General features: G+C 40.6%; 2 protein-coding genes across 4 annotated transcripts in view; both read left to right on the top strand.

The window, feature by feature from the left end:
• The window catches only part of LOC147148888 (tumor protein p53-inducible protein 11-like), a 34,279-nt gene extending 31,489 nt beyond the window's left edge, over positions 1-2,790 (top strand). For all 3 annotated transcript variants that reach the window (XM_086029421.1, XM_086029422.1, XM_086029423.1), the window contains one exon: positions 618-2,790. In XM_086029421.1, the coding sequence (XP_085885547.1) occupies positions 618-751 (134 nt within the window). In that variant the 3' untranslated portion in view covers positions 752-2,790. The remainder of the gene's footprint in view (positions 1-617) is intronic.
• Positions 2,791-3,921: 1,131 nt separating this feature from the next.
• cd82b (CD82 molecule b) lies at positions 3,922-23,809 on the top strand. Its single transcript, XM_086029462.1, has 9 exons — positions 3,922-4,086; positions 8,327-8,399; positions 10,735-10,807; positions 16,518-16,642; positions 18,189-18,263; positions 19,994-20,092; positions 20,635-20,808; positions 21,622-21,705; positions 22,434-23,809. The coding sequence occupies exons 2-9, from the start codon at positions 8,337-8,339 to the stop codon at positions 22,509-22,511; spliced, it is 771 nt and encodes a 256-aa protein (XP_085885588.1). The 5' UTR covers positions 3,922-4,086; positions 8,327-8,336; the 3' UTR covers positions 22,512-23,809.
• Positions 23,810-25,593: the final 1,784 nt, after the last annotated feature.

Below are 25,593 nucleotides of genomic sequence, written 5' to 3'. Positions count from 1 at the left end.
TCTTGACCAGTTCCAGTCGTTTGTATTCAAAAGATCAGCAGATCCTTTAATTAAATCTCAAATTTAGATCTGAGCACAGCAGTACTGTATTCACATTCATGTGCAGAAACTGCCCTCTAGTGTTCATTGTGTAGAGTTACAACCTACTTTTTTTTTTTTTTTTTTTAGAGCTTCAGCGATTTTTATGCTGTTTTTTTTTTTTCTTTAACTCAGTTACAGTTATACTGTATGTGGTTGAGTTCCAGGCATTCCATTAGGAACAAATCCAAACAATTATTTAAGGTTTTCATGCTGTACTGACACAGTGGCAATCCATAAAGCTACTAAATCAAGTCATACTGTACAGGGGATGGGCTGGGCTATAATGGAATGGGAGCCCAAGACATCCAAATGCTCCTACAGCCCCCTAAATCAACTCACTCAATATATTGAATTTTTTTTCGTCATTGTTGATCAATGAAATTTAGCGCAGTGCACGTCACTTTACACCGAGTTGGGTATGCTTGAAACGATAGGAGCCTTCCATATAGGACATGATATACACTGGTGAATGTTTGCATGTCCATAGCAACTCTGCCTTTGTCTATTAATAATCCTGTGATGCTTTGTGGTTTCAGTGACATCCATCACCTTAATAGAGATCGGCATGCTGCCCAATGCCGCCGTACTGCTGCTTCTCAGCAGAGTCCTCTTCCTGGTGGTCACTATGGCTTACTACTACCACCTGGGCCGCAAGCCAAAGAAGATCTGAGCTGATGTGCATGCTACAGGGATACAAAGAATGGACAGCTGAGTACAGATCACATACCACGTGGTTGCAAAGTTGTGGATTGTTATTTGAAATGGATCTTAGTTGGAGCGTTACATGTTGCCAGTGGGATGCAGATGCAGGACCTAGCTTAATGTTACCCCCAAATTGTCAACAAATTAGCACATAAGACATTTCGCCTTCATATATGTGTGAGGTCAAAATTTCATGAGCCAAATTCCTCCTGCGTGCTGTTACTATATATTTAAAAAAAAAAAAAGACACTTTGTATTGCATTGTATTCTTGTCACCTTGTTTATGATCAGCTATGTACTTTTCAGAGCATCCTCTCACTCTGTTGCTAATATACCTTGGGAACATTTCCGAATTTACAGTTTAGTGTTATTCCATAAAAAGCTGCATCTTGCCACTGCCTCCTAACTGCACCCAAGGACCAATAGTTTGTTGTTCTGTTTATGCAAAGTGCGTCTTTGCTGAAGCGCTTCGAGCATCAACAGCGATCTGTCCAATTCAAATGTAGGCCTAACAAGCCAAGTCTTCACTGTTGACTCTCATAATTAGCACAGTAGCGAACTGAACTGGGGTCACTTTGCATTCGAGACAGTGTTCAGCAAAGTGATTCTTTTTTTTTATTTACTCAGTGCTACCAAAGTGAAGAGTAAATGTCTTCAGTGTGTTCACACCAGTAATGATCTTTTTTCGCCATGCAAGGCAGGATTTGGCCTTTTAGTGTTGAACTGGCATCATAAGCAGTCCTTGTTTTACAGCAAACAAAACTGCTTTGGGTTCTCATGAGTAGTGTAGCACAATTTGTTTTTATATAACGCCATATCCGTAGCCTTGCCTTAAAGCTGTTTAAAACTGTCACCAACACTGCATCTTTACCCTTATTGGGTGTACTGTATACTTAAATAGAAGTACATGTGGCGGTGTTGTAAAGCGGACAGGGAACTTGTTCAGTATTAGGTCAAGCTAAGGTTTCTCTCAAGTGTAATTTTGTACCTATTTAACCAACTCGTGTCAATCAATGTCATGCATGTAATAATTCAGCAGTGCAGTGAGATAGCGTAGCAACCAATGAACCAAATAAGTAAATGTGTTCACTGTGGAGGACGTGAACATCTAAAAACACGTTTTGATTTGTGCTTTGTAACGGGTACTTGCCAATTTTACTCCTCCTCCACTGGATTCATTACAATTCTACCTCCCAGTTATTTGCCATTATTCCAGTTCAATTCAAGTTTTTATTTTGAACTTGTTCTTTTCCACACTATGGGCTCTGTCAAGGGAACGTTCTAAAAGTCAAGCGAAAACAAAGCTTCAATTTGTTAATATACACAGGGCCTCCTTCAAAGGTGGTCCCTCAGTCCACCCCAGATGGGAGTAGTCCTGAGGTCTGAGTGATTGCGGGTTTGCAGTTGCATGTTCAGTATTGAGCACAGAAGTGCTTGTTACTTGGGTGAGTCTTAACTCCGGATCGGGAATACATGGGTGAGGTCTGTTTCACTCCTGTAAAGTAATAATTATCTCTTACCAATGTTTAATTAGATACAGTTCTCCCCAGCAACTGTGTGCTGAAGCCTACTAGTCTGTCCTTACTAGCATGCTAATTAAGGGGTTGGAGGGGGAAAAAAATAAATTTCCGCCAATGCTAAAGGCCTCAAATCACCACCAGACTTGAAATGTTCAAAGGTCTGAGGATTGCATTATTTTCGGGCAGAAGGGCTTTTTTTTTTTTAAGGTAAGATCAGAAGTTGGCCAACCTCAAGGTAGTTCTGTCCTTGTAGTTTTCTGACATTTCTCCCAAAAATGTCAGTCACTTGAGTTGAGTGGACAATAAACAGAAATTGTTGAAGTCTGATACAGTTCTGTCTTTGAGTACATTGTTCTGCTCTGAATTGTATCTCATGTCAAACTATTTCAACTTGTAGCATTGTTTTCTTATGTATATACTGTTTTGTGACTCTTGTACCTCAGATTGAATTCATGGTTTGAAATAAAGAACCTTTGTTTATTTTGAAGACTTCTACATTCATGTCATTGCTTGTTTTGCTGTCCAGCAAAATGGAAGTCAAATGATTTTTAAAATGTACGCATTTGGTTTGTGCTTGCTGCTCTGACTTAAACAAATCTGTAGATTGAAATATTAGTGGAAAGACATGAGAGCAGCATCATATTATAAGTATTTAAAAGACTGCTTATAACAGTGAACCTCTTCAGTGCAAGATAAAAATTAACAGCGCCGTCATGTAAACATTAAACATGTCGTGTTTGCCGGTGTGGGCCGGTCACGAGCGATCGTCGGCAGTGGAGGCACTGTCTTTGCGACCCTGCTGGAAGGTTGCTGCAAACACAGGTTAGCGGTCTGCAATGATGAGACAAACTCAAATGCTTCATGAGCATCCTGCCAGCTTTCCTGACCTACAAAAAAGCCATATGCAAGACAGTCATTGATAAGCTGTGGAACACAGGTGAATCACCGCTGCACAACAAAGTTCTCCAAGGCACCTCCAGCAACGTTGTCAGGTCAGGCCACATCAGTACAGAAGGTTTTCTTGACACGCAGCCTTTTCGGTAATTCCTGACTCAATATTAACACTGGACAGCGAGATGACCTGGTTACAATTTCAGACTTCAGTCTTCTTTCTATGACAGAGCGGCAGTGACGGATAGACAATGCTTGTGTATGGTGCGTGCTTGTGTAAGGATAGCAAACAACAACAACAAAAAATTGCAAACCCCAAAAATTCTTTTTTTTTTAAAAATGCCCCCCACAGGGACGGGGGGCGGGGGGGAAAGTCCTGGGAAAGAAAACAGAAAATATCCACAAGTAAATTATCTGGTCTGGAATCTGGGTGGTCTAAATATATTTCAAGGGGGCCAATGCCCCTGCAGCCCCCCCATAGCTCTGCCAGTTCTCTTACGAGGAAGTTGATTTATGCCAAACGCAGTCATGTATTTATTTGAGTATGTTTTTGTAAAATTATATAAAAATAGATTAATTGGACCTAAATTTTGTAAAATTATACCAAAATTGAATGAATTTAACTTGTTTACAAAACATCGAATACTGTACTCCAAATAAATGATGTGGTCTTGCTACTGTATGGCGGTGAACGGACAGGAGTGGGTTAAACCATGTCGGCCACGCGAGGGTGTGCGCGTTCCTGTGAGGGAGTGAGCGGTTCACAGGACACGCACGCTGACGCGCACGCGCACGCGCACACGTTCTCACCAGCAAGCAAGTGTGGTTGGAGTCACACTCAAACGTTTGTCTGAAGACTGTCGACCAAACTCGGTGATTTGAAAGAAACCAAGTAAGTGTTGTGACTCGTGACATTTATGGATTGTATCTAGCTAGGCATCATTTAAACCGTGTATTGCGCTTTGTTCCTTACGTATGTTTGTCGTCTTTTCGCCGTTCCTTGCGCGTGAATTAAACTTTTTTTGTCCCAATGTACTTTGACTTTTCAAAAGGTTGTGTTGAATATTTTGGCGTGTTGATGCTATAATCTCGTTAAACAACTTTTGAAGCTCATGGAACCCGACGCAAGACATTGTCAAACTCAACAAGACGTTAATGTTACATGTAGGCACTTATGTTGTCCCTTTAACTAACTTGTTAACCAACTTCGCTTCATTTTTAACTTGTGGTTTGGAAAATACGTTTTTGATGCCTTTTTTTCTTTTTCAACTGTATTGTACACTGAAAATAAGATGATCTACTTAGTTTGGCATCACAGTAAACTAGCTGCATCCCATTTCTTAAAATGTTTAAAGATTCTAATTCTTTTCATGCGTATATATATATATATATATATATATATATATATATATATATATATATAGACAGCGGTATTGATTTAATAGTGTGATTATTGTTGTAGTTTTCAGTGATGTAGAGCTACATTGCGTCATACAGATTTTTTTTTAAAGACCTCTTTCATGCAGCTCTGAAATAGTGCAATTTTATATCCCCACTAACTATAGTCACAACTCAAAACTCCCACCTACAGTGTTTCCTTTGAGGCAAACAGCAGTTACAGTACAGCAACCTAGGATGCATACCTCGGTGGGAGTATTTTTTGTGTGTGTGGTTGACCGTCAGACTCTGATGAGCAATCTAGATCATTATTCATTCCGGTTTTGAAATGGCGTGAGATTGTAATGGCAAGACTCTTGTCAGAATCTCTTAGATGATTCTCTGGGAGCCCCCTCTTTGTCACCACTGATGAGTCATTGACTACACATATCCCATGACATCACACTCTTAAACAACCTCCAGATGATATCGCTACAGAACCCGTTGCCCTTACCTATATAGATGCCATTTTAGTCCAACCATTTGTTTTATCAACCAGTAAGTAAGTACAATTTATTTATATAGCACTCCTCACAGAGAGAGCTCACAAAGTGCTTCACATAGTTAAAACACAACAAAACAATCAATTAAAAGCATAAATTGTAAGTAAAGAAACAACAAAAAAGTAGTCAAACACAGAATAAATCCAATTAAATACTACTGGAAAGCACAACTAAAAAGATGTTTTTAACTCATTCACTGCCAGACATTTTCAGACCCTCTTTTACTGTAATGTTTGAAGAAAAAAAAAAAAAAAAGACCCCAAAAAATTGCCAAATATATAAATAAGTTCCTGGGACTGAATGGCTGGACTGTGAAAAGACAAGTAAATTCGTCAATGGCAGTGAATGAGTTAATTGCCTTTTAAAAATATCCAAAGAAAGGGCGGCTCTCAGCTCGTATGGAAGTGCCTTCCACCATTTAGGAGCAACCGACTCAAAGGCTCTGTCGCCTTGAGCTTTTAATTTTGTATGAGGTACAAACAATTGAAGGCGGTCAGCAGACCCCAGTGACCTCACAGGACAGTGGAAAGACTAAGTATGCTGCTGCTTGACCATGAAGGGCTCTCTAAGTGACACCTAGAATTTTGTATTGGATCCTAAAATGAACTGACAGGCTAAAAGTGATATGACTGAATCTATGAGATTTTGTCAGAAGCCTGGCAGCGGCGTTTTGAACTAAGTCAAAGCGGTCTAATGACGTTTTGTTGAGAAATGAGAAGAAATAGTTACAGTAGTCAAGACGTGAAGAAACAAATGCATGGATGATTATTTCTAGCTTGGAATAATATACTTGTAGATCAGAGTTTGGAAATGTTTTTGAGGTGGAAAAAAAGCAGGAGCGAGTTGGGGTTTTGATGTGCTCATCAAGAAGCATGGCCTGATCAAATATGACCCCAAAGTTTCTCAAACTTGGGCACACACTTGTACCAAGGCACTCCAAGCAGCTGGCCACTTTAGGAGCTAAAGTGTTAGGGGCAACAATTAACACGTCAGTTTTGGCTGCTGAAAGCTGGGAAGAAGTCTTAATGAGAAGATACCCCTGAAACATGTTGCCTGTTTTGTGAGCCACTGCACTATTAATGACCATGTCATTGGTATCGTTCAAGATAATGAACTATATCCCGTGTTGATACAGATGTGTTGAAGTAGGATTCTAGGATTCGACCGTATGAAAGGCTTTATTACCAGGATAGTGTAAGAGGGTCATACCAGAGCACAGGGTTGACAGATGTTTAAATGGGTCAGATATTGATGTAATGGCGGTGGATGAAGGTAGGTCGAGACCTATTGCCTTCTGGGCTTTGTTTCATCCATGCTGGGTCTATTACACATTCTGCCATCTGCCACTCACGCTGCCTATAATTCAGGGCTGGGGAACTTATATGACTCTAAAAACAAAAGAGTTGTGGAATTGTCAGGGAAAGGAGCAAATGCAAACAGTTCCCTTAACGTGAACGATATGGATTTCATTTGACCACATTTCCAGCCTTCATCACTATTGAAGAAACATCATTTCTAAAATGTGCTGAGGAACTAACGGCCTCGCCATTTCCTGTGTTCCGGTAACCGTTTTAATATTTTGCGTTATGGCACAATGTCAGATGGCTGTTTTTGAATGGGGCTCTGTTTATAAACAATGTGAATTAAAGATAAACCATTTTAATCTACACTAGTGCAGTGCATCAATCCACAAAGAAAATCTTCTTTTCGGATTATATTCTTGCACGACTATCAGTTGTGTGATGTTGGCTTTGTACGCCAGGGTTCAGCACAAAATTGTCGCTATTTGGGTCATCCAGCCCATCTCGCCAGCAGATGCTCTTTTCTCAGGTCAAATGTTTTATGGTTATTATACAAGATTTGTTTACCCAAAAACATTTCTCACTTGTATTTTATGACACATTTTATTACTGAAATGTATGACCCGTCTGTACGTGACCACAGCCCATGGTACTGAAAGGCAAGGCAAAACCACAAGCTTGTAAACGATGTTGACCCCAGTAGGGTGTATCTCTTTGGATTCAACCATAGCAGCAGTTTTTTATTTATATATATTTTTATTTCTGGTAGCCTAACAGCCTAGTTGGCTAAGTCATATTTGAATGCTTTCGGAAAACAAGAATAAACATGACAAATACGACAAACAAGAGGAGTCCAGTTCCCCTGAGTCAACATTTGCGGATTTCAATGACCTTGAAGACCGAGAATCTACATAGATACGAAGAAACAGAAACATAATTTATATCGAGAACTTTGTTATTTTTTAGTTGCAATTGTGGCAGTAAGTTAAAATGACTTAGACAATTCTGTTATCACGCTCATGATTTTTTCAGTAAAAGAACAGCAAATGTCTTCCCTTTTCCAAACAGTTACTATTGTCTCATTCAAAAATTAGGTATTGGCATGTCAAGTAATAGATTAACACATTGACTTTGTCAAGTCATGTGTTAAGTATTTGCGGTAAGCCGGTAAGCTTAACCAACCATACATTCTGCATCAACGATTTAGTGCCTTTGTATTTAAAAATCATTCTTTTAAGCTAACCCGTGTTCTCAATTAACCACGATGGCTAGTTGTGTTTTGTGTACTCAGTGAAGGAAAAGGCCTGGCTATGGTAAATATTTATTTAGCACTTTTGGAGCACTGCCTTCTCATCCTGTCGCTAGGGAGCTCCATAAAGTGTTCCTACTGTTCTTGTATGTGATGTTGGTCTGGCCTCCAGCTGTTTCTCAAAAGGAAAGTATTGCTCATAGAGAAACTACTGAGAGGCAGTCATACACGACTTGTGCTGTCATGCTAATGCGACTGTGACAGTAGCAAACTAGTTGCGAAGCAGATGTCACTATAAGATGTCCAAACTTTGTATCGTCACGCGGCTTCGGTTCCACTTTTTCAGGCTTGTACGTCATCTAGCCACACAGTTTACTATTTTGCAAACTTGTTGCAGCAAGTAAACCTGGATTGCATTTTTGTTTTTGATCACATGACATTAGCATGGGGAAAAAAAAGTCTCTTTGAGCATTTGAATCACTTACATTTTCCGTTGTTCTTTCTACGTGGTTTGACCTCCTCATGGGTAACTGCCTTTGTATACAGTAATTATCTCAATCCATGTGTGTTTTTACATTTCTTGCTCACACTGGCAAACCAAAATTAAATGTAACCACTGCACTGTTTACTTCTGTCTCGCAGAATCGCAACCATGGCTAAAGGATGCATCACCGTCACCAAATACTTTCTCTTCCTCTTTAATCTCATCTTCTTTGTAAGTAAGCACCGATTCACAATCACACATTTGGTCCTGTTTCACTTCACTAGCAATGAAATGGTTTAGGGTTGTCATTACTACTGTATTTATGAAAATGTTTTCCTGCTGTGTGGGTAGCAAGGCCATGTTGCCACCCTGACTTGACTTTGTAGCTATTTTTAGCAAGTATTCAGAGCCCCCTGAGGAAGAAAGTGATCGTCACAAAGTGATCGTCACAAAGGGATCGTCACAAAGTGATCGTCACAAATCGTGACTTTTTCGTGTGCTATGCTTTTAAAGACCCCCTCACAGATGTAGGAATAGTGGGAGGTGTTCACCTAGACTGCAAATAAATTGTGCTTGCAAAGCCAATTTGAAATCCACACAAAGATGCTGAAATGCGAAAAGTACAAGGACGACATTTGTGCGGCGTAATGACGAGGTAGCTCTTTAGAACGAAAGCTCAGATCACTAGAAAGGCAAAGAACATTCCACGCGGTGATCCACTGTCAGGTTCACACCAAATGAGACATTAGTAAACAATGTACACAATGAGGAGAGAAGACACTCTACAACAATATTGTCTTTTTACTTGCAAGGAGAGCGCAGGGAAGTGTACGATTACAGTTCCTCAAACCCTCTCTCCGGCTCCCGCGCCTCCTCTCTTTTTATTTTCTTGGGAGTCCCTGACTACAAAGGTGTTCCAGCTCTAAGGGAAAGGGGAGCGAAAGCAGCTGGAACACTTTGAACTTGTTTTGTCAATGTGTGTGTGTGTGTGTGTGTGTGAGGCATTAGCATACATATGTGGAAGCAAAGCACATCAAGCAAGTTGGGCGTAGATTTGGAAAAAGCTAAAGCTAAACCTACAAGTTAATAAAGCTAACAGGCCTTGTCCACAAGAATCCAACACATGAATAATAAAATACATTATTATTCTTACATTCCCCCCTGTTTTTATATGATGTAAAGCTAAACCTACAAAGCTAACAAGCTTAATTATGAAAAATCCAACACATGAATAATAAAATACATTATTATTCTTACATCCACCGTTGTTGTTGGCGGTGTTAGCATGAGGTCACGCGAGAACTGCCACGTCGTCGTCATTGTCTAAGGAAAGATCCATTTGGGTTGGACTCATACAAGGACAGTGTTCTGAGATTTATTCACTCTCTGACTCCCATTTTTTTTTTTTTCATATACGGACTCCCAAAATGTAAGTTCCAAGTGCACAAAACATAGAAACGATAAAAAAAATCCTTTGTGGATGTACTTGAACCCATTTCCGTGTGGACAGGGTCTTGGGTCTTTGCTAGCTGTTTGATTTTGAATAGCCGCTAAACACAAAACAACTACCGGTAGATTAGTGGGACGCGAAATGTCTCGTTTGGTTTGACTGGTGGAGAAACGTTACACAGGGCGTTAGCCTAGGCTGGTCTAAAGCACAGCAGATGGTTTATTAAAGTTTATTGCCATCTTGCTCCGACGGGGCACAACTTGAAATCATCAGGGCCAGATAAAACAAGACTCTTAAAATGGACTCAATGAGGATGTCTGGACTGTTCCAATGAGTTTGTATTCCTGAAAGAAAGCTTTTGATGTGCGTCTTAGGAAGTGTGTGTCACTGTTTGGCCATATGTAAACCTTAGTGGACCCCAGGAACTGGTGGGCTAATTATGACCGCCGGGGTCTGAACAGTCCCACTAAATGAACACCTCTTAACCGGGGCTTTAATTAGTGTTCCCGTGCATGGGAGGATTTCCACAAGCACTTATCTACTGTTTTTTTTCCCCCCCCAAACACTGTGCCCCTCTACTGCCTAAGAACCATCATCATCACATCAAGGGTCTGCTCTGAACCTCATTAGTAGTGTACAAGACCTGTACCTGTTTAACCTTAGCCACATAAACACTAATATGTTCCGTGCATATTTGTGTCAGGTACTGTGGGACTCTTTGGGTAATGCTGCTTATTCCCTATCTGCTGCTCTCATACAATTTTGTATTTTATATCCCGTTGAACGCATAGGAACATATGAGAACAACACAATAAGACCTACTGCGTGATCATGAAAATAATGTACACTGTCTTGGAGTATTTGAATCCTACACGGTGGTACCTGAACATCACAGTGAGACTAAGAAAGCACTGAATCTTGTGTAACTTGTTTATCACATTGTCCTGTTCCCAGACTTTTTTTTTTTTTTTAAAGAGAATTGGATTAATCCCAGATGTAACTGACTTTGTAAACAAGAGTTGGCTCTGTTGAAGGCGGGCCCAATAACAGTGAAGTAATTTTAACTTGAGTCTATGGTGGCTGACTCTTCTCCATTGTTTGTATTTACCTTTGCAGGTCTTTGGCGCGTTGATCATGGGCTTTGGACTATGGGTTCTGTTTGATAACCAGAGTTTCATTGCTGTTCTACGTAAGTGCCTTCACACACACACACACACACACACACACACCCGCGTGCCCTCCAACTGCCACGTCCTGGTGTGTTAACGCTCTGTAAACATTCAGCACATTTGACCCGTGTCAGTTCTGCTGACTGGGGACTGCCTGCTCTGTGCAACATATGTGGATTGCCTCCGAAGAGGCTTATTGCAGAGGAATCATGTAAGAATGTTCACACCAGACCCAGAAAAACACCTAACTGTAAAAACATAACTTCTTCAGGTCCTTTTAAAAAGTCCCCCACCCCCTTTTTTTAATAGAAAGTCACCAAACGCTGTGAATTGAGTGAACAGCTCACCAGTTCAAGTCTTCTCAAGTTGTTTAGTCTTATGACGGAGAGTAACACCTTATTTCCATGGGGAGTTGTACCTTGAACCCGGCAGCTCTCAACACAATCTCACACCCCCACAGATGTTGTCACAGTTCTATTTCTACCCGAGGAGACAAAGCTTCCACAGAGTTGCAAACAGGAACATTATCAACACAGTGATAACAATGTTAAAAAAAAAGTATAATGAAACCAAATTCTAGCTTTGCCTGACAGGAAACCAGGATGGAAAAGTCATCTAGTATAAATCTCTACAGCTACACTTTTGCTGTATTCATTCCAGATGTATCATTGCTCAGAGTAGCAAAGTTTCCTTCCCTCCTAAGTTGGAAATGTGCTGTTCTACCCTTGTTATACTTTGAAAGGTAAATAGAGCATTTTTTCTGAGTTTGCATATCACCCGAGCAGTGAATAATAGCCGCGGCGGCTAATTCCTGTTTGTGACGTGCAAGAGCACTTTATACCTTGCATCACTTAAAAAAAAAAAAAGTTGTTACCATTAAACCAGCAGAATGAAATTACTACACAATACCGTTTAATCGAGTTCCACGCTGTTCATAATGTGACAATACGTCGGCAGAAAAAATTATCTTACGGGCGTTTCACTTTGAGTCCGCCAGGTACCTGCGACGGTTTACAAACGGTACTTAACCTTATGCTTCTGCTGGAAGTACTTTAGAAGCTAAAACCGTAAGTTAAATTGTTTCACTTGATAATACGCTGTTAACATGTTTAGTAAACGTTTTTGTTTATTCCGCAACGAACAAGTAGCTTATGCATCGAGCGTGATGTCCCGTTTTATTGGAAGGGACAATACAATAAAATGGATGGATACATCTTTTCACGCGCTGTTTTTTTTTTTTTTTTTTTTTTGTCTAATCTTGAGCGAGAGTCAGCAGGATTTGAAAGGCGCGCATTTCAGCTGCAGGCATTTCATATTTTGCGAAGCGAACAGCTGATCAGTTGATGGTATCCGCCGTGATCCTCGAAAGTAACAACCGTACACGACAGCCATTGTTTCTGTTAATTGAAGTGTAAAAATAATTAGTTTAAAAATAATTTGGTACTTGAATGCTCCGTGTTTGGTATCCCATGTAATAACCGTAACACAGATTAGACCACCACATTCAGCAATCTCCTGCTCACAAAAGGCTGAGTGAATTATCTACAGTATCTATTCATAGCACACTACAGGAAGCTGTGAACAGATATATCTTTAAAGCTTATAATTTTTAACTGGTTTTGCACACGTTCAGTTTTGGACTCAAATGTCACAGTCCTGGACCATGAATTTTTTTTAGAACAACCCATATACAGAACATTTTGAAGCCGTTATCTAGTATGGGTGTGTACAGACCTATGTTTGAATTTCTTTCCAGTTGAGCAATCAAATTTTAAGCATTGACAAAGACCAACCAAGATTGATCTTGTGTCCTTAAAGTGAAATCAACATAAATATATATTTTTCAAGAATATATTCCCAGCAGGCCCACTAGTTGAAACACTGCATTCTAATGGTGTGTATGTGCAATATGAGTTAAGCAGAAAAATCCACCCATTTTTAGCCATCTCAGGGGGCGGCCATTTTGTCATTTCGGTCGACTGAAAATGACATCACCACTACCCAGAACGACCAATCACAGCTCGCCTGTTTTCTAAAGCTGAGCTCTGATTGGTTGTTATCTGAGCCCTGAGGCTGTGTGATGTCATTTTCAGTCGACAGAAGTGACAAAATGGCCAACCCCAGAAATGGCTAAAAACAAGTGGATTAACTCTTATTCCACAAATGCAATATTTATCAGAATACCTTGTTTTAACCAGTGGGCTTGCATAGAACATATTCTTGAAAAAAATATCATTGGGTTGATTTCGGCTTTAACAAGTCATGTTTGAGTGTTGTCTTCTTCCTGCGTCTGCGCATAAAAGAATCACACCAAGGGGATTAAAAGCCGAGTATGCTTATCACCAGTCCAGGCATCAAGCACATAAGAGGAATTACATTATAATATATGTCATCCTCTCAAGAGCCAGCAGCACTGTTATGATAATCCATCTGTTTCTCCAAAGATAGTAGTGACCCTTCTTCCCCGATGCCCCAAGGACATCCCGTTCCATATGGGATCTCTCCTCCATACATTTTCCAACCCGTTCACCCTCTTGTCCTAGAATACTGACCTCACTGAAAGTATCCTGCTGCTGTGCATCGAAAAATAAACAAAAACAAAACAAAAAAGAAACAAAGCTTTGTGCGGCTATGTTTATTGATTCACAGTATCCTCTGAAGTTGCAGCATTGCCAGACATGAACAGGATCTCTTTGTCTGCAGTTTCCATTCATTCTACGCGATATAAATAGAAGCATGTGTAGCTGCTTCAAAACTGGAGGCAAAAAGACATTGGGGAATGTTTTGGTGTCAGAAAGCATTTTCTTTTGTTCCCTCACACATGTCTTGCCATAGCTAGAGAGTGGAGCAAAACACATTTTCCGACATCCTGAACACAAGTAAATTTAGAAATCCAAACTGCTTCACGTAATTATTTGTAAGAATATACAACCATCACTTTCTCTGAGTGTATGCACGTTGGATCTGTGGTTGGATTTCCAGAAAGATCTGCAATGCTAATCACTCCTCCATAAGCCACTTTCTCAAAGGTCCCCATGACATGTGCCGCAAGTTCATGAAAACCACCCAAACTATTTTAGAGGAGACTTGCCTGGAAGTGAGGCACAACACATTATTGAATTGTGTAGTACAGAGGCCAACAGTGTCTGACCTGAGCCGTGTCAAGGTTTTTAGCACGGAAGAAGACGGCAGGAAGTCTATGTCTATATATTTCACCCCACAGATGAAATACACTTGGCAGAGGGCCCAAGAAGAAATACTTGACGGGAACTTTACAAGCTTTTTCTTTTAAGAAGAGACACACTGTCCAATAAAACTTAACTTCTCATATTGGGACCAGTAAACAGATAAGTGCTACAGTTGTGATAAAGAGCTAGCCAATTTTTTTTTTATTTATCATTCCACTCACGTGGTCCTCAGCGGTTGAATGTTTTTGTGCTTTATTGAGCTTTTGTAGAGATTGTTTTAGGGAACATACAGGAATCAGTTGTCTTGTAGACTCAAATGTCAGTGTTCTGGAAGAACTATCCTTGCATTGTGTGGCTAGAAAGACCTCGTACCTGCGGTACAGTCAACCCCCAATACTTTCAGGGGAAAGGGAACGAACCCTACTCTGTAATTAACTACCCCTGCCCCAAAAGGGTTTATAATTGCCTAAAGAGGCCACAAAATGGTGGCAATTTCCTCGACTCACTTAAAGGGGAAGTCAACCCAAACATATTTTTTTCAAGAATAGGGTCTATGCAAGCCCACTAGTTGGGACAAGGCATTCTGTTATATATCGCATTTGTGGAATAAGAGTTAATCCACCTGTTTTTAGCCATCTCCGGGGGTGGCCATTTTGTCACTTCTGTCGACTGAAAATGACTTCACAACCGCTCAAGGGCTAAGGTAACGACCAATCACGGCTAACCTGTTTTCTGAAGCTGAGCCATGATTGGTTATTGTCATTTTCAGTCGACAGAAATGACAAAATGGCCGCCCCCTGAGATGGCTAAAAGCAGGTGGATTTTGCTGCTTAACTCTTATTCCATAAACACAATATTAATCAGAATGTCGTGTTTCAACTAGTGGGCCTGCTGGAAATATATTCTTGGAAAAAAATATGTTCTTTGAGGATAATTGAGGACGGTAAAGCAAGACTGTTATTACTTGGACCTAAGCACAAAAAAAGCCAATGCCGAAATGCGAATATGCATTTTCTTAATTTGTGGAATGCTTCCATAGATTAACAAGTATATACACGATAACTAGATCTAATTAACTTACTGCTGACCTCTGTTAGGTCAGCCCGTGTCAGATGTTGATTGCCAAACTTAATGAATATGTTTATATGAAAGTAAATGTGGTTCTTTGTTTGTTTTTTATAACCCAAAGCGTAATTAAAATTGTCATTTCTTGAGGCTTGTCTGGATGATAAAGGCAACCAGTAAAGAGACGTACTGTAGTAGGTGTCAGTCTGATTTGTGTGGGAAGATTTGTAAACAGTAGTCTTGTATGATGCTTACTTTTATCATGTCTGCTTTAATGAGACGGATACAGAGCCATGCAAAGCATCAACAGATAATTGGAAAGAATTGTATATGTAGTCGCTTGCCAAGAAGTAAAAAAGCACAGCCGTGGCTGAGCTGCTGCAGCTGCCAGGCTCTTCTCAATGATGTGGAGTGAATTATCTGATTTTGGACATTTTGTTCCACCCTCGAAATGTTCCACGGCTCTTGGTTTCTGTTTTGTTTTGTTTTGTTTTAAACACAGATAACACAGGGCCACACATTGGCTATGGTTTATCTCCTCTGCAACCCTCCAATCTTCCATTTCAATCCCCCACCATTCCAAAGAGGGCAATCAATTAAGCGCACTACATATTTTACTTGTCTTGGTTTAATTCTCTTCTGGCTGATAATGGTAGGAAATGTTTTTGGGGAAAAGTATGTCACTCTGTTTGCTTTTGAGAAGCTTTTTTTTTTTCTTTTTTTTTTTTTGCTCAGTGTGACGAGCCATATCAAATTGTTTTGCGTGTGAATACGGACTCCACGTCAGCTGAAATAGTTTGGATACTTTTTCTGTGGTTACAGCAGAAAAAGAAGAGCAAAGTTTGGGGCCTAGCTGCTTATCTCCCAAAACTCTGAGCAGTTTGCGTGCTGAGTGCTTGAAACTTAGAGGAAGTCAACCCACAAATTTTCTTTCCAGTAATGTTACACGCCTCCACTAGTCAAACACAGCATTCTGATTAATGTTGCATTTCAATCAATCAATCCATCACATTTTATTTATATAGCACTTTTCATACATAAAAATGCAACTCAAAGTGCTTTAAAACATTCAAAGCAAAACATAAAAAAAAAAAAAAAAAGAATTAGAATAAAAAATAAATAGATCATTAGAAAAAGAAAAAAAAAAAAAAGAAAAATTCATTAGTACATCAGCAATCATTTGTGGAATATGAGTTAAGCAGCAAAATCCACCCGTTTTCAGCCATCTCAGGGTAGGCCATTTTGCCATTTTCTGGCAACTGAAAATGACATCACAGTTGCTCAGGGCTCAGGTAACAACCAATCAAGGCTCACCTGTTTTTTGAAGCTGAGGTGGCTAAAAATGGGTGGATTTTGCTGCTTAACTCATATTCCACAAATGCAATATTAATCAGACTGCCATGTTTCATGTTTCCTTTCACAATTTTATTTTTCCAGCTCTTTATAACAACTCTTGTTTTTTTTCTCTTTTCTGCAGAGGAATCATCAGACACAGTGAAAGTGGCTTCCTACATCCTCATCGGAGTGGGGTCCTTGTCAATGGCCATGGGCTTCTTTGGCTGCATTGGAGCCATCTATGAAATTCGCTGTCTTCTTGGACTGGTGAGTACGGAAGCGTGGAATTGTCAATGTGAAGTAAACATTTTAAACTTGTTAAAATTTGCAAATACGTTCGAACATACTTGTAGGCTCAATGCTAAAAACATACCTTTATTTTCCACATAAATCCCACGGGGTATTGACTTGTGCATGTGCAAGTAAAAAAAAAAGTGTTTTTTTTTTTTACATTACATTATACCAATATGTTTGAAAATTAAGTAAACATAACAAGTTCATAATTTTTTTCTTTAATGCCATGTGGCATTGACTTTTGCATGCGTATACCCCATGGCAATATGGGAGTAAATTTGGTGACATGCCCTTTGGCACTGTGATGTCCTTTTCAGTCGGCAGCAAGTAGCAAATGGCCGCAACCCTGACGTGTATAAAAACTGCTGGATTTTGCTGCTTAATTCATATTCCAAAAAAACACTAATCATTTATTAATCATTACCGTATTTAGTCGAGTTTGGGCGTATAGGCAAGGCAAGTTTATTTGCAGAGATGGGCATTGATTCAGGCCCATTTTGTGGACGGACGGACAGACGGTGGATGAGAAGTTTTTTTTCCTAAGGACTAATCACACACACACACACACACACATTTTCACCTTACCACATCTGGCGCCCCTTTGCAAAACATTTGGACACCCTTGTCTTCTATGAATGTTGTCTTTGGTTTCTTACGCCAACCTCATATGTGAAAGTCATGTAACATCTAGCGAGAGACCACATCATCGTCATGACCACACAGCAAACTGTTTTGTTGTGTGGTGGCAGAATGAAAGTGCTCCCTCCATGGTCAGCCTTAGTAAGTCATATTACTCATCTAAACTTCCCGTAAATCCCTTACATTTCTCCCTGAGACTGAAATAGAGGAAACCCTAAAACCATGCTCCCTGTCCCCCAAATTGACCGCGGTAGTTAATCATCCCTATATTGGTTTGATCGATTGTTATTTCAAGCTATTGTTAGAACAGAAGCTGAACATCTCCTTGCAAGAAAAGCGCTGCTAATTGCACCTGCTTCAGTTCCACATGCCTGGTTAAGAAAGACAAATTCCTGCTGACATTAAAGCCAATCGCATCTCGACTTATGTATGCTTACAGCATGTGTTGACTGACGTGGGTGGGTGGGTGTACGGGGGACGGGGATAATAGCCAGTAAGATGTAGTGTATGGTGGGGGGTGTACGCGGCGGCCTCTTCTGTTGGCCGTTAATTGTAGCGCTGTTGTTGACCTACTTTTTTTCTCCCAGTGACAGTGAGCAGCTGCCACAGGACCTCCTAACAATCACACTAACGTACCACAAGCCTGAGAAATCATGTGTAAAACAAAGTCGTACACAATTTAATTTTAAATTGTGTAAGCCTCATTGGGGCCCTTGAATGGCGCTGTATAAATCCAAGCTATTATTATTGTTATTATTATTATTATGATTATTTGTGTTCTCCTCTCCTGGGTTTCTTGGTTGTAATTTTGCTTGAGTGCCGCTAGAGCGCTGAAGAGGTCTCAGTTGAACGTTGTTCTCGTTGTGTTTGTCCCCAACAGTACTTCACCTGCCTGCTGCTCATCCTTATCGCCCAAGTGACCGCTGGAGTTCTCGTCTACTTCCAAAGAGATCGGGTGAGACGCTCACTTCTGTGTTCTTTTAGCGTCTTTCAGCCCTGCTTAGAATGCTGCCCGCCACCTTTCCTCCCACTGCTGCAGCTGTGGCCTGCCGGGTGTTTGTGCTTCCTCATGTCACAGCTGTGAGCGTAAGCCTCCTGTTTCCTCTGGTGAAACACGGTTTCATAGTTTGACAAGTGGAAAGTCACAGGATGTTGGGTTTTTTTGTTGTTTTTTTTTTTACTGATGTGACATCGGGGGCTTTTGGTTTGCCAGATGATGTAGATAGGGAAGTAGTATAAAATACAGCAGTGTTTTATCATCACATGTTCACCCTACTTTCTTTTCTCTAAGATTGTAATGATGAATATGAATATCTCTAAAGTTGCGCTGTGAGCAAAATCTAATTTCAAAATCATCCTGAGGCTTTGAGAGTATAGTGACCCCTGCAGTGGAAGGCTAGCAACTCACTGGCTTCCTTGAATGCTTTGAATCTGTTCTTTGTGTGTAACCTGTAAATGACCACATCATGCTCAGTTGTGTTACATTAGGTCAGAGGAACTAAAGCGTAAATACATGGACGAGAAAAGCTGATTAGTAGTCATTCAACACAGCATCAGGAACATGAGCAACAAAATACAGTGGTACCTCTACTTAACGAACGTCTCTTCATACGAAATTTTCAAGTAACGAAACGCCTCAGCAGGAAGATATACTATCAAACTGGCCTGTAACTTGTGAGGCACCTGCAAGCGCAATTGGCCGAAAATAGTTGAAACACAACATCCTTTCATTGGCTATACTGCTTTACCAGAAGCAGCGTTAACCGCCTAACCTCCTAGTCACGCAAATAGCACATGTGGGACTGTTGGACCGCCATACATCTAACCATCAGATCTACTAAATACATAACATTTGCCCAAATCATGTTAAAAAAAAAAAAAGTGCTGACCTCATTAATTTCGGGCGAACTAAAATAACCACCCAGAGTGTCTTTGCACAGTGTGCGTTGTATTTGAACACTCCCAGGCAGGCCAATTAAGAGCTTTCGTTCTCTATGCACGGCTGCAGACTCTGCTGCGAGCGCGTGTGCATGAGCCTGGACATGCTCCTTGTGTTTAAGGCTCACCACAGGGCCGGGCGGTGCCCCCTTTTCCCGGAATAGGGCGAGGTTGTATCTCCCAAAGAGCTTGAAGGCTCCAACGCTGCCACAGCTCTGTGATCTTGCACACAAACAGACGCTCGGGCTGCATGTGTTCAGCTTTTCAGCTCAGCGTGGCAACTGACAGGCCCACAACACCGGAGGCAGGGCTGAGTGAAATATTTACATCAGATGTTGACAGAAAGACATGGGTGTGTTATTTGTCTTTGCCATTCGGAATACATTATATGTGGAAAACAAATACTTCAACTTCTTAAAAATAATTAGTGCACGATTAGTGCAGCTGCTGAAGTGCAATCTAGGCATTTATATATATATATATAATATATGTATGTATACTGTATGTATATATATATGTATGTATACTGTATGTATATATATATGTATGTATACTGTATGTATATATGTATGTATGTATATACATGTATGTATGTATGTATGTATGTATATACATGTATGTATGTATGTATGTATATACATGTATGTACATAGAACGATGAGGAGAAAAAATTGCCAGTAGATTATTTTTCAAAACCGTTCAGCCCATCTATGAATGTTAATGAATGCTCTTCATTGTTTTTACTAGTTGAAACATGAAATGTCCAACATAATCAAGGGCATGATCGTCCACTACACCGGCCAGAACAAAACCACAGAGCACACTTGGGACTACATCCAGAGGACGGTGAGTTGACGACGACGATGGTGTTCCTAAGTTTGCAAAAAAGTTTTTGATTGTAGTCCCTCGTCATTCCCCACTGTCATGTTTGTTTTTGTTGATAAAAGTAGTTTAGATCTACACTTGGGACCAGAAATGAGATCTCTTCTTGAGTTGTTCAGTCTGTATTACAAACTTAGTGTTTTCTGTCATACAGTACGTTCCTTCTAAAATTTTGTATAGCAAAATGCGCTGAAGACAGCCAAGCTAATATCTGTTGCTAATGTACTTAAAAACTGGTTCCCAACTGCCATTTTGCCAAAGAATAACAAACAAGTGTCCTGGTGGGAACTCAATGAGACACTCCTCTCAACACATTCAGCATTGCGTCTGTGACTGTAAGAAGTTGAGCTTTCACCTTCACTGAAGCAGCTAGAATATGTTTGCGGTGTTTAAAACGGTGGAAAATGACATTGGACAACCTCAGCGAAAATGAGGTGTATTTTAGTCGCCTTTCAGGAAACAATCCGCTTCCCACTCATGCTCACACATCTCCTCTCTTGTCACAGATGCAGTGCTGTGGGTGGACGGGGCCTGGCAACTGGTCCGACAACATGGTGATCAAGAACAGCTCCCAGCATCTGTATTCGTGCTCCTGTCGCAACGAGTCCCTGCCTGGCACCGACATCAAGGTGGAGGGCCTGTGCGAGCACCTGTCCTCTGAGCTTCCCGTCTACCAAACGGTACAGCCGCTTTCTGCGATGTTTGCGTATGGGCTCTTGCTCTTCGAGAAGACCAACTTGCTGAGGCTGCTGATCTTTTCAGCCTTTTCCATGTTTTTGCTTTGCTCTCGCCAATGTTTGGCTTTGCAGTTTTCATTGGCCCAAGCTATCCTGCACATCTGCTATGGCTAGCTATTTTTTTCCTTTCACACTCAATGTCTTCATATTATATCATATCGTAGGGCTAGGTAATTAGTACTGTTTTTTTTTTTTATGCTACGCCTCTATTGATGTGCACTGCCTCCACTAACAAGACAGCTGCGAAAAGGAAGGGAGTTTACAAAAGCAGAATCAGTGTTACTAAATTGGTCGCTAACTCTAGCCTAGCACACATTCTGTATTGTATTTCGACAAAAGTGCCGTTTTTCTAAGGGGGTGCACTTATTTTCACATTGACAGACTAAGACGTTGACTTCCCCACCTTTAAATACTTTGCAGAGGTTGTTACTGACATAATGCTGTTGTGAAGTGGTACAGCACACTGCTGTTAATGTCAACTTTTGACAGTGGAAATGTGAAAATAAAATCTGTGTCTGCTTTAGTCAGCTGTCATTTTGAAGGCTCGTTTTTAGTATGGCCACAACACCACAAAGCACTTCATGACGTGTATAATGTCAGGAAAGCAGGAAAGAAACACACTGGTCCATGCGTTGCCAAAGTCAATAATTTGTGTTTTGAAAAAGGCTCTGCTCATCTCCGGATGGGATCAGATTCATCTTTCCCGTGTTAACAATTTCTTTTGTTTCATCTCTTCCTCTCTACCTGCTTCTTCAGGGCTGCATGACCAATGTGGAGAAATGGCTCCTGGAGAACTGTGGAGTTATTCTGGGAATATGTGTCGGAGTGGCAGTCGTGGAGGTATGTATTCATTTTCTCCTCATAGCAGCGCTGAAGCAAATAATAGATGATTCCTGCACCTCCTCTTTATCCTTTCTGAAGAGAAACCACACTACACAATCTCATTGAAATTGATCGGAACAACATAAAATTCATGCGTATAGCCTCACATCAGCATATCCTCAGATACATTCAAAATGTTGGCAAATGGCTGGAAGTGTGGCTCGTTTTGCCTATTTTCAGCAGTGGTCATGGAGTATGGCGACGAGGCATAATTGCAGCATTGGCAATGCGTGAGAAAGAATGTGCGCCTGTTTGCATAATTCATCAGATAATGCAAGCACTCGGACTCGCCGACTGACGGCCGTTTAAACTTAGAGCCGAATCGTCCTATAGATGGGTACTATCTTTTTTTCCCTTCCGGAAAAAAAGGCGAATGACAGACGACGGAAGGGTACCCACGCTGCAGACGGATGATGAATAACGGACGCTCAATTTTTAGTAAAATGCCCAGCTCTGGTAATCACTAAAAACATCTGGTGTGGATTTACCAATGCTTGCAAAGTAAATGGCGTTTCACAACTGAAGAGGGAGCCCTTTAGTAAAAAAAAAAAAAAAAAAAAAAAAAAAATGAAAAAAAGAATGTTTCTGCCAGCAGAATAACCCATTCCACTCGGCGCAATGTGTAACACGCTAAATTGCAATACAGTTTTTACACTTAATTGTTTCTACTTTTTTCCCCCTGCCAGCTTCTTGGGATGATTCTCTCCATGTGCCTGTGCAAGAGTGTCGTCCAGGAGGATTATACCAAAGTACCCAAGTACTGAAAAGTGCCACTCGCCCATAACTACATGTGTACATGGATGGACTCCTTCTCTCTCTCGCTTCCTATCCCACATTCCGATGCGCATACACGCACACACTCACACGCACAAAGGCTGACAGCTGACAGCTGTGCAGATTTCTCACACCCTCAAACACGATAAAGATTGACACACTTGTTGGCCATCGTTCACAAATTACCATTGTTGTCTTATAGTAATAATAATAGTAATAAAATAATAAATAGTATTATTATTATTAATATGTATTTTTAAAGGAGACTGTGAGACGTTTTCAGATTTTTTTTTTTGTTTTTTTTTTTTGTTTTTTGTTTTTTTTTAGGGTTGAAGGTAATCCATTTGAAAGGATGCAAACGCTCCTGTACGATTTTTTTTCTTGTATGTGTTTTCTTTGGTGTTTCCTTCCGCTGACCTCAAAGAAGCGCTTAAAAGAGTCAAAAGAGAGCGAGAGAAAGAGCACTTTATTTAGATTTGATGGAGCCGAGACGCCGGAGAAATTCCTCACCTCGGAGCATCGAGATGAGAGGGAGATGAGAGAGTGTGAGTGGGCGTGTGTGGAATTAATCCCACTCTGTGATCCAGCAGTTTCTATTCCCACCGCCACCGGGTGGAGGAGAAAAAAACCCTCGGGCAGAGTAGCTGCGGTGGAGGTTTTGGCTTCCCTCGCCAATTCCTCGTACCCCTGTGCCACTCCCGTTTAATCCCATCAGCCTCCTCCATCCTTGTTCATGTTCGGCATGACAGAATCGGCCTTCCTCGAGCGCGTCTGACTGGTAACCGGTAGCTGTATTTATGAGTTTTCTAAAGGAAGCTTTCTCTGCGTTTTTCATGGAAAAAAGTTAGCGAACTGACAGTCGACTCTTGACTCTGACCTTCCCCTGCTTGGTATTTCTGAGCTATTGTTTTTCTGTTTTTGTTTTTATTTTCTGTAGTGACCCATTTCACAGATAGACAACTCTTGTTTGACACGTAGTGTATATGTATTTATAGTCATTTCTTTGTTCTCCTGTTCACTTAAAAAAAAAAAGTATTGCTTTCTTCTAAATGTTGCTGTTCACTTATGTTGATGCATTTCAAATACAATATGTTGTTACATCTGCCAAATTGTAACATTAATTTAACTTAAATGAAGGCTTTTTACTGTTTTCATTCTTTTTTACACTTTGAAAGAAAAAGGAACAGTAGTTCAAAAAAATGTATGTGGATTTGTAAAACATGTTCGAAAAACTTTTGTATTTTTGTTACTACGGAAAACTACAATTAAAGGGGAATCCACGATCGTGTGCTTTAGTCTCGTTTTGTGTGTGTGCGTGCGCTCGTCCGCGCGTGCGCGGTCTCAGGATTGTACCGATGGGGACCAGTAGATGGCAGTATAGACTAGGGCAAAATAGAATTGGTCAAAGAAGCAATAGGTTGTACTATAAATTGTATATATTTTTTTTAAATTCTACCAGTATTACAACGATTTTCCCAAACCACCCTTAATAACAGCATTGTTTTTCCTTGACCTTTCCGTTCCTACTTAAAGCGCCGTCACTCTTATCAAAGGGTGCCTCTTAATTTCACGTCAATGCACAGGTAAATAGTTCCCCTGTGATTCAGCAGCATAAACAGCAACAACTCTCCGCCACTGTCAAAAAAAAAAAAACTTAATTGCAGCTGGAGTATTAGAACGGCTCAATGCTCCCCCCTGAGGGACATCTGCACCACGTGTTGAATTAATTCAACACGTCTGCATCTGGCCATGCTAAATTACAATCATTTGACTTCTTATCATATTTGAGACTATGAACAACAGCTGTGACTCTAAGTAATTATTATTTGCATACTGAGCAAAAAAATGAGCAGGGCTAACTACAGTAAGAAATTCATTATGACATGCTTGGACGTTTATTCATGTCGGGCTTCTCACCAAAAAGTGAAGCCTTTATTTTATTTTATCTTACTGAATTTAATTATAATAGTGCGTTAGGCGACGTTAGTGAAAGCAAAAAAGAAAAGCTGAGGAGGCTTTCTAAAATGATCAAACCAATGTGTGTCCTTGGATAATAGATGGATGGTTTGAACTCAGGATGACACCAAGGACAAAAATTATTTTTGTCATTCCTCTCCAAAATATGACCGTACATATTTTTGTCATTACTGTTAATATTTTTGAATTTCATGAAAATCAACACTTGGCAATGACTAAATACAAATTTCTGCTATAGTTAAGTATGTGTTGGGGCTGCATGAGCTATTGTTTCAGACTGTAACCTTATAGTGACCTCAGGCACGCACCTGTGAAGTCATTTTCAGTTGGTAGCAAATTGCAAAATGGCCGCCCCTGAGATGGATAAAAACGTGTGGATATTGCTTTTAATTATTACACAAACGGAATATTAATCAGAATGCTGTGTTTAGACTAGTGTGTGTGCATCGAACATACAATATATTGTAAAGAAAATGTTTGACTTGATTCCCACTTTAAGTGAATTTGGATCATTTCCCATGATACATCTGCTGATCTCCCGCGGCCCACTAATGTGCCGCGTTACAGTGGTTGGAAATCACTGCTCTTGAACGTCTCGTCTTCCCCAGCTTTGGATTACTTGAAGCCTGACTACTTCTAAGCACAATTTGATCTTGTATGGCTTGCAGCACCCCTTAATGAGATGGCTGGAGAGGATCAGACCGGTTCCATTAGGTGTTTAAATTGTTTCCGTGATAGGCAGAGAGGCGGCAAGCGGCTGCAGGTCGGTGGGTGTCCTCCGCCTCATTTCCTGCCCAGCGGCGTGAAGAATCCAACAGCAATGGAAAATAACCTCACTTTCTCTTTACAACCAAGGCTGTCTGCTGTGATTGGTTGATCCACTTTCTGGTCCACATGTTTTGTGGTGCGGCTTCTCCCCAGGTACCACAGACGCAAATCATATGTTAGGATTATAGAAGGCTCTAAATTACCTGGAGATGTGATCGGTAGTCTGCCTCTGTCATGTATCGGCTCTGTGATTGACAAGCAATCGGCCATGCCTTTCACCCTGAGTCAGCAGGGATACACACCGGCTTTCCAACAACTCAACACGGA

This window comes from Filicampus tigris, chromosome 4 (genome assembly GCF_054856515.1).
Source record: "Filicampus tigris isolate MCC_2025a chromosome 4, RoL_Ftig_1.0, whole genome shotgun sequence".
NCBI classification, from domain to species: Eukaryota; Metazoa; Chordata; class Actinopteri; order Syngnathiformes; family Syngnathidae; genus Filicampus; species Filicampus tigris.
Note: the sequence above shows the minus strand (reverse complement) of the source record. Positions and strands in the feature narration are given on the sequence as shown.